General features: G+C 34.8%; 1 protein-coding gene and 1 long non-coding RNA gene across 2 annotated transcripts in view; both read right to left on the bottom strand.

The window, feature by feature from the left end:
* Nucleotides 1–1,395: 1,395 nt before the first annotated feature.
* On the bottom strand, nucleotides 1,396–3,804 carry LOC116025253 (transcription factor FER-LIKE IRON DEFICIENCY-INDUCED TRANSCRIPTION FACTOR). The gene is made up of 4 exons (XM_031266420.1): nucleotides 3,168–3,804; nucleotides 2,534–2,731; nucleotides 1,788–1,961; nucleotides 1,396–1,667 (listed from the first exon to the last, which is right to left on the bottom strand). The coding sequence occupies exons 1-4, from the start codon at nucleotides 3,597–3,599 to the stop codon at nucleotides 1,566–1,568; spliced, it is 906 nt and encodes a 301-aa protein (XP_031122280.1). The 5' UTR covers nucleotides 3,600–3,804; the 3' UTR covers nucleotides 1,396–1,565.
* A 2,588-nt stretch (nucleotides 3,805–6,392) lies between these two features.
* LOC116025258 overlaps nucleotides 6,393–10,186 on the bottom strand; it is a 6,485-nt gene continuing 2,691 nt past the window's right edge. Inside the window, exon 2 of the long non-coding RNA XR_004099633.1 lies at nucleotides 6,393–8,480. This is a non-coding gene — a long non-coding RNA (uncharacterized LOC116025258). The remainder of the gene's footprint in view (nucleotides 8,481–10,186) is intronic.

Genomic DNA, 10,186 nt, shown 5'->3' with positions numbered 1-10,186 from the left:
GTCCCCCCACTTTATTATTATTATTATTTTTTGACAACATTATATTACCCCATTTTTAATTACAAAAGGTTACACATTACACCAAAACCACATTCACTTCAGCCACTAAAAGTATATATTACTTGATATATATGCCATTGGACGGACCGGATGAACCAAAATCTAGGTGATTGGTTGAGTAGTATTCAAAATTAAATATATAAATGAGGTTAAAATAACTTTGATTTACGGTGAAGTTAATTGTTGCTATTTGAGTTGAAACGATCTCATATCTTCAAACGTGATATTCGCCATGAGAATACAAGGTCAGGTTGAGTTGGGTCAAAACCAACAACTTACATTTTTTTGTTTTTTTTGAAAATCAACAGCTTACGTTGAGAATCAAACTTAAAATCTTATAATTATCAAATTAATTCTTTAATTAGACCCAAGAATGCCCCAAAGTTGACATAAATCATCTTTTGTGATAAAGTAAAAAAGAAATTATTGAGACGCGCGCTATTATTATAGAGAAATTTATTAATTAAGTGTTAAAAAAGTACAATTTGTGTACGCCGGCAAAAATTAAAATAAACTAAGCACATACATGCAGACTATGAAAGTGATGCCTCGAAGCCAAAACCTTGATTAATTAGTTATATATCAAGTTTATCAACTCAAAAACTGCTTAAGTGGACATTTAAATTATTGTTACATGCCGGATGACTCTCCTGTGATAGGATACGTTAGAAGTATTGGGTCAAGATGAGAATGTAATACTTATATTAAGAAATGTAATATTAATCAAAAGTAAAATATTTGTTACTTATAAAGGAAAAAAGTGTAATATTTTTAAAGAAATATATAATATATAATACACTTTTAAATCAAAATGTAAAGGTATTACATTTTTTCTTTAAAAGTATTACACTTTCTCTTATATAAGTAATAAAATTTTATTTCTCATAATTATTACATATTCTAGTATAAAATATTACATATTCATCTTAACTCGACGCGTCTCATGGACAATGATATGCGAGGCGGTCTCACATAAGTTTTTGCTTTACATGCCACATCATAACAAACTTTTACTATTAGAATTGTACAGTTGTACACTATTAGCCTTAGCTTCTCGATTTGAATTGGTCAGTTATGAATAACCTAAGATAATTTACATCATTGTGATTGTTCGTTGATTAGGATTACAAGGTGAACTTTACCCATAGAGCATCCTCAGATAGTGATAACAGAGTTTTTATAATACAAAAAAATTTGTATTATTATATTACCCTATTTTTAATTACAAAAAGTTGTACATTATACCAAAACCACATCCACAGCCGCCATTTAAAGTATATATATTACTTTATATGCAAATTGGACCGGATGAACCAAATCTATCTATGTGCTTGGTTGAGTAGAATTCAGAATTCATTATATAATCGAAGTTAACAAAAGTCATCTCTTGTGATAAAGTAAAAAAATCTTGAGAAGTAATTATAATAGAAAAAAAAATATTAATTAAGTGAAGAAAAAATGTACAATTTACGTACGCAAACGAATTAAAACTAAGCACATGAAGACTATGAAAGTGATGCCTCGAAGCCAAATCCTTGATTAAGAAAGGCACTAGCGATCCACAGCTTCAAATTTGGCAAGTTGATATCGGACTCGCATTCTCTGACCTGTTTGTAAATAATAAATGTGCGATCTTATTATCCGTTTATATATTTAATAAAGATAGGACGTATTTTCTATTAATTAAATGTCGAAAATGACAAATATAATTATTGATTAAAACTTACTGTAAAAGTAAACGTGAAGACATAATTGTGAGAGGTGGTTGCTAGGTTTGAGCTGGAGATGAAAAGACTAGCAAGAGAGTCCACAGCCTTATAGAGTGAGGCTGCAACCTGTTGCCCTTTGCTGCTCACTATTCTCACGTAAAACCCGGTTTCCTCCACTTGAAATACGTCCATCTGCACATTTATTTAATTTTCGTTTTAGGGCATCCGCAATAAATGATTTTTAGGTGATTTTTGAGGTTCTCCTACAAGAATTTGAGTTTTTTTATTTTAAAGTGGACCCCACCAAATATGAAAAAGGTCTTGCTGATTCGTGTGAGGCACAACCAAAGCGCCCAGCTGGGTGCGTGGTGTGGGCACGTTATTTCCTTTGCTATTTTTTTTTTTTTGGTTCTTTCCCTTCTATCTCCCATGTTTTATCTCCTAGTCATCTTTGCAAAAATTTCTCAAAAACTATGCCTAACTGGGATGCTCTTATATGTCTATGAGATAACTGAATAATGTGATTTATCTTAACTAAAAGCCTTAACTAATAGTTATATTGAATATTTATGTTTATATATTATATATGACCATAAAGTATTTTTTTTTATATCGAGTGATGTGGAACTGATACCAAATTGAAACATGTGATTCATCCTAACTAAAAGTTTAAACATGGTTGGATGAAAATTTATGTTTATATATTATATACTCAACATCGAGACATTATACGAGGTTTGATTCAAAAATTGGATCAAAATTACCTTAAATATTTTCTTTAGTATTGGGAGTGGATTTGTGAAATTTGTTTTCTTGCCACCCAGAAACGTCCCTCCCTCGTATTTGTCTGTTTTAGTGGTGGATGACTCCAGATTTGCTATTTCCGCCTTGAGTTTCTTGGTTTGCATTTGTAGGTCTTGTACGTATAATACAGCGTCCCCTATTATAGAGGCCTTGTCCATCTGTATGCACATGCCCGAACAAGTTATAATGGTATCGCATACAATATTAATGTTTTACCAAAGCAATATTAAGACGAGAAAATTACACTTTTTGTTCCTAAGTTATAATAGAGTAACAATAGAATTCATTATTACTTGCTGCTCACTTCTTGTTCCTAAGTTATAATTGATGTTGTAAATTTAGTCTTTTTTTTTCTTTTAACATGTCGTGCTCACTTCTCATTCTTGAGATATAATTGACGTTGCAAATTTTGTCCGACACCTAATGTTTTGGTAGAGAAAAAGGACGAAATTTGTCACATAATAGAAATTTGCAACATCAATTATAATTAAGGACTAACAGGTATGGAGGAATCTTATAATTATTCTATAACTTATGATCGAAAAGAGCAATTTTTCTTATAAGTGGGGATTTAATTAGAAGTTTAGAACACACCTTGGTGATGTTGGGAACTAAGGAACGAAGAGAGTAGAGCATTTCCTTCATTCTACCTCTCCTTTTCCGTTCACAAACCAGAGTTTTGGACCGATCAGCCTTGGTGCCCTTTTTCTCCGGCGTGGTTTCCGACGAGACTTCGCCGGCATCATTCTCCCCTGTGGGAAGGATATTCCCGACATCTCCGGAAACATTGGCGCTGCTTAACTTGTAACTACCCACGTTGTCGTAGTCGAACAAATTATCGTCAGCTAAATACCCAGAAATGTTCTCACAACCGCCATAGCTCTGCTGGAAGAACATGGCACCCATTGGTTCTTCATTCTCTCCCCTTATCAGATCAATGAACTGCTCCAAATTCTCTTCGTCCATGAAATCTATCAACCCCAAATCCCTGTCGTCGTTTCCCTGAGGAATATTAACGTTGTCCATTTTTATTTTTTTTTTGGATTGGTTGGTGATTTGTTTGGCTTGTTGTGAGGGGGAGTTGATGGTGAGAGGTCTCTGTTACGTTGAGGATTTATAGACGGCGAAGAGAATTATTTTATGTGTTCATAGGTGTGAACGGAATCGAATATGGTTTCGGTTTGCTAGAGAGTTAATATTAAAACCCTAATTAGGAAGTTGATATATATAGCTTTGCCGACAAAAAAAAGTGGCAAGGGGAACTACAATTGACCTAACTTTAGTTTGTAAATAAACATAATTGTGATCATAGATTCTCTGTTAGGTTAGTATATTCATGCAATTAATTAAGTTAAACTATCTTGTTAAGGTATTGCCATGGTGGATTGTGCCCAATAACATCATTTATCATTGTATTGGTATTCCTTGAAAATATAAAACAACTATGTTTGAAATAGTTGTATTTCGTAAAATCATGATATTTTAGTTTTATTGACTCTGTTCATATCTATTTTCTCAACTAAATGAAGCACAAAGAGCTAATATTGTCTCATTGAGACTCGAACTCACCCCTCCCATGTGGGGTGTAACCGGGTGCCACTAGACCACAAAATCTTTGACCACGATATTTTAGTTAGTTGTGAATGTAGTGTAAATTTAACCGCCAATCCATTTGTTATTTGCGTTATAAATTTAATCTTTAAATTGCTAATAAGGTGGTGGATTAGGGGTTCACAATTTTAATAACCAAATTCGTCAAATTTACTAAGAATTTAAGACTGAATCTACACTACATCTAAAATTTACATTACACCCGCAACTGATTATGGATTGAAAATCTCATTTCCAATCTTTTATGTGTCCTTACATCGACTATTGATGGATACTCAACATATAAGACTTAATTGGTCAAATCTATACTCATGAGCTAGTTTTTGTGCTTTATGTAGTTAAGGTTTGTGTGTGTATCTTTGGTATCAAAATTGCATTAATAAGAGTTGTTTATTGCCGCTTTCAAAAAAAAAAAAAAGTGTTGTTTATTGCCTAGTTAAAGTTTGAGTTTGTATAATTTCTCCTACTTTTTAAAAGTAAAATACAACTCTAAATAAAATGTTCATTATCAAGCAGGATATAGAACACAAAGCAATAGAAACCTTATAATTAAAATATTCAATTTGTTAGCAACCTAAGCAAATTTACCTCCTTAAAATTCTGTGTTGGTTAGAGTTACAATACGGGATTTACTCCGTGCATACCCTTGAATTGAGTAGTGGTTAAGAATTTTTATCATCACCCAAAATACTTTGCTTTATTTTAGGGAAAACCATTGTTTTGACCCATCAATTGTTTTGGAATTGTCAATTTAGTTGAATTGACCCTCCAATTGTTTTAAATTTTGTCAATTAAATTTCATATCCACTATTTTGATAACTACGACTAACTAATGGAATAATGGTTAGGGAACTTAATTGACAAAATTTAAAACAATTGGAGGGTCAATTCGACCAGATTAAAAATTAGGTACTAAATTAATAGTTGCAAAACAATTGAAGGAACAAAATATGAATTTTCCATTTATTTTACTACCATATTTACTATTTGATTCACCAAAAGAAGAACCAATATAATTATTTCTCATGTTGACCCTTAGCTTCTAGAACTCTCTATATATGGAATAATGGAATATATACATTTTATTTGCTTACACTAAATTAATTTATGAAAAATAAAATTGTATATATATATATATATATATATATATATATATATATATATATAGACAGAGAGTTAGGATCATATGAGATCACTTGTTCAGGTAAGATCGTGAGATCAGATCTTGTGCATCCATTTAATAATTTAATGGTCTAGATTGATTTAAGATGCTAAGTTGAAGTGTGTGCGAACGGTAATAAAATGTGTGCTAATGGTGATTAAATGTGTGCAAACGGTGATTAAATGTGTGCAAAAGGTGATTGATGTACAAGATTTGATCTCAAAAATTTTTAATGGTTTAGATTGATTAAGATTCCAAGTTGAAGTGTGTGCGAACCGTGATTAAATGTGTGCGAACAAAGTGTGTGTGTGTCAATCAATCTAGACCATTAAAAAAAATTAAATGGATGCACAAGATGTGATCTCACGATCTTACCTAAGCAAGTGGTCTCACTGGAACCCTACCCTATATATATATATATATATATATATATATATATATATATATAGTGTTTGAGTGTGAAACAACCTATGATTCCTTCTGCTTACAATAAGATTAATGATAATAAAACAATATAAGTGACGCCTGCAAAACACTCTTGTTAGTGCCTATTAACGACATAGTAGCTTTCAATTGGAAGTTGCTTAATTATAATATTCCTTTTAATATTAAATAATATAGTCCATATACAAGTACTATTCAAAGAGCAGGTAATTGCAAACAATATAATATAATTAATAAAAGTTTTATTATGCTTAATTATTGGACTGCCTAAACAACTAAAAGAACGTAGCAATGAATTGTGTATTGGATTTTTAGTTCGATTTGGATTCTCCAATCTCTCAAAATTTTATTGTTATTTAAAACTTTCCGTTGCTCAAAAATGTTTTATTTTATTGATAAAATGGCATGAAATCTTCCTCAATCATATTATAAAACAAAAAAACTGCTATTTAATAGCGGTGGCAAAATTAAACTGTGGGCTAGATATTATGACCTAATAGCATGTTTGGAATGCGATTGGATGTCTGCACGGGTAGCTAAGCTGATTTCTAAGTAATAAATTATAAATAATGACGCAAGATCGAGTTTTGATAGTCATAGTGTGAAAGTTATAACCAACTTCTAAACGTCCTTTTAATTTATTCCTTCATTAAATGAGAGTTTGAATATTATTGAATTACACAAAGAATGGTTTACAAATAATAATACAATACTCCTACTCTAGACAATAGGCTAAAGACTAGGACTCAGGACTAACAACTAATACTCAGTCTAACACACCCCCTCAAGTACAAGGTTGGAGGGCTACAACATTGAGCTTGTCCCGCAGAGCAGAGAAGCGAGTCGATGGTAGCGGCTTGGTGAAGATGTTAGCCAACTGATCCTTTGTAGACACAAAATTAACCCGAAAGTCCCCAGAAGCGACCTTATTATGGACGAAGTGGTAGTCTATTTCAACATGCTTGGTTCTAGCGTGAAACACCGGGTTAGCGCACATGTATATAGGTCGCGCCGAGATTGTCACACCAGAGCGTAGCTGGCCGGCTGGAATACAATCCCAGTTCTTGTAGTAACGAGACTACACATGTAACCTCAGCAGATACGTCAGCCAGCCCTGTATACTCAGTCTCAGTGGAGGAATGGGCCACCGTGCGCTGCTTGCGTGACACCCACGAAACCAGGTTGGAACAAAGAAAGACGACATACCCACTTGTTGACTTGTGATCAGTAGGACACCTAGCCCAATCTGAGTCAGAGAAGGCGTGAATAGCAGCCGAAAGTGACGAGGTCATGCGCAGTCCGTAATCCATCGTGCCATTAACATATCGTAAGACCCGTTTTAGAAGACCCCAATGCTCAACCATAGGTGCATTCATAAACTGGCATAAGCAGTTCACTGAATAAGATAGGTTTGGGCGCGTTATAGTCAAGTACTAGAGCGCCCAACTAAGCGTCTATACTGTGTCGGGTTGTCAAAAATATCATCAGTCGGTATAACTACCTTTGTGACGAACACGGGCGTTGTAAGGGGCTTATAGTCAATCATTCCAGCCCATTTCAATAAGTCACCCACATAGCGGCGTTGTGATAGAATCGAACTTCCATGAACCAATAAAGTCTCAGTATTGAGGAAGAATCCCAGAGCCTCTAGATCCCTTATCTTATAAGCGGTCAACAGACGTTGTAGCAGGGTGTCAATCAGCGCAGGATCATCCCCATCATAATAATATCGTCAACATAGACAAGTAAAAATACCTTAGATGAACCGGTCGAATATTGAAATACCGATACATCAGTCTTTGAAGTCGAGAAACCTGTGGCAAGTAAAAAATCATGAAGGTTTTTGAACCACGCCGGGGGAGCTTATTTGAGGCCATACAAGGAGCGCTGAAGATGGCACACGTGATTGGGATGAGCTAGATCCTTGTAGCTGGGGGGGCTGCCGCATAAACACAGTTTCAGCTAAGTGTCCGTTCAGAAACGCGTTATGGACGTCAAGTTGCCATAGAGTCCATCCCCGTGAGACTGCAAAGGAAAACAGTAGTCGACACTGGTTACTTGAGACGACGAGCGACGCCGCCATGGCCCTGAACTATGGCCGGGGCCCTCTAAACACGTAGAGGTTTTTCTCGTCGAGGGAGACCGGGCGACCCGCCAAGGCTAAGTCTTCGAAGAGGAGTTGGGTGCGGCCGAGATATTTCGCCGGTGTGGAATCGCCTAGCCGGAGCGACTGGAAGTGTGCGAGAAGATTCAGGCAACGTGCGCGGGTGGAGGAACTGATGGCCGCTTCAATGGAACTCCAGACCTCTCTCGCTGTGGAGCGGTCGACGGCGAGGTACATACCTCCTCGGAGAGAGACGCAACCAGCATCGACAAGATGGACTAGTCCTGTTGGACCCAGCTAGCGAACGCCGGATTAGCAGCAGTGGAGGAGGCCTCATCCGACGTGCTCCCAGTGTTGCCGGATGTAGAGTTTATCGTCGCCAGCAGACATGGCATGGTGCCGTCGACGTAGCCCAGTAGGCCTTGGCTTTTGAGAAATGGCGCAACCTGGGTACGCTAGAAGAGATAGTTTCGTGTCGTCAGTTTGATCGACACGAAGTGATGAGCAGAGGTGAGGGAGTTTGGGGTGGTGACGGTGGTCGGCGCCAGTATGGCTACCGCAGAGAGGGTACGCTCAGAGTCGTTACCTGCCATCGGTGAGTGAGGAGAGAAAATGGGAGAAAATATTGAATGAGAGTTTGAATATTATTGAATTACACAAAGAATGGTTTACAGATAATAATACAATACTCCTACTCTACACAATAGGCTAAAGACTAGGACTCAGGACTAACAACTAATACTCAGTCTAACACATTATGCTATTAGACGTGTTAGGCCAGGGTATAGGGGCCCTAGGTGCGAGGGCATTGCCACTATTGTCGGGGTATATAGGGGCCCTAATTGATTAGATACGTTCTCAAGGCTGGTAATTAATAGTCATTTTTTTTCAACGGACAAAATTACCCACTACTTTTTTTTTTTTTTATCACATACACGGTTAGAAAGGTATTATTGAACCAGATTTTTGTTCAGTAACCCTCAATTTGACATGGTTGGAGATCGAAGGTCCGAAGCATTTCAACCCGATGATTTTTTGTTGATTTTGTTGGTGTAATTTAGTAATTCTTGTTCAAAAATTTTATTTTCTCTTCTATATTTAAAAAAGAAAAAGAGTTTTCAGTAATAATGTCATGAAAATAGAAGTTGTTTGTAATAATTTCAAATATTGACATATTTGAGAATTAAATTGATAAAAATATACTCCTAACGTGACATATGAATTTTTCTTCCAAATTCAATAAGGAAAATTAAAAAGAATTATGCATATTACATAACATAGGCAAGATTAATGCATGCACGCAGGTGTTGAAAAACACAGTATGTACTACGTGTGCCACTCTGGTTTGGACAACATTATTAAACACTGTAGCATCGGTTTTCCACAGGTTTGCCTCATACGAATATAATTATACATTTATACTACTAATCACTACCATATATGTAGTTAATTGTCCAATGATTAATTTAAGTCAACTTTGTGAATATAAAAATAACTACTTAATTACATTTCTCTTCTCTTTCTTCAAATACTGCTTACTGAACCATTGAGGTAATTACGTCCGCGCGAGTTACTTAATTACATTTTTTATCTGTCAATAATTGTTTTCTATTATAGAATTCAAGGGGTGTTTGGTTCAAAAATTAGAAATGAAATCATAGTTGAAATAAAATATTTGGTAAATTGTAATGCATTTATGTAGAAGAAAGTCTATTTGTTACGTTGTAAATAGGAAGGAAGTCTACATATATATAATTTTAAGATGGAATGAATGGACAATGTCACAATGACTTTTTTATTTGTTTTTTCTTCCTTTTCTTTTTGATTTTAGTGTTCAAAAGTTTGGGATGAGAAGTGTAATGGATTTTTTTATTACTAAATGATTTGAATTTATTAGTAGGATAATAAAAATAGACATACTATACAAACATGGTAACATGTATCAAATATGATAATAGACCGGATACAAAAATCGTGAACTAAACACCACCTAGTGAATATAATGTGGTTCTCAATTGTTTTATTGTGTTGTAAATATAGTCTTTTAATGTGTAAAATAATCAATTTAGGGTCCTTATGGAATCCGAAAAATGACTTTCGGAAGTTAACTTTAGATTTTTCCGTTTGTGGGTATAAAAAAAAAGCCAAAGGAAAGTATTCGTTACAGAAAAAAAAAAATCTCAATTTGACAGTAACTGTCTTCATAGATTTTTAGTTGGAAAATATTTTTCAGATTCTTTATATTCTCGTCTCTCTCCTTTTTTCTTCTTTTTTTTTTTTTTTTTTTTTTTT

This window comes from Ipomoea triloba, chromosome 7 (assembly GCF_003576645.1).
Source record: "Ipomoea triloba cultivar NCNSP0323 chromosome 7, ASM357664v1".
Lineage (NCBI taxonomy): Eukaryota > Viridiplantae > Streptophyta > Magnoliopsida > Solanales > Convolvulaceae > Ipomoea > Ipomoea triloba.
The sequence above is the reverse complement of the archived record's forward strand: the minus strand, read 5'-3'. Positions and strand labels throughout refer to the sequence as shown.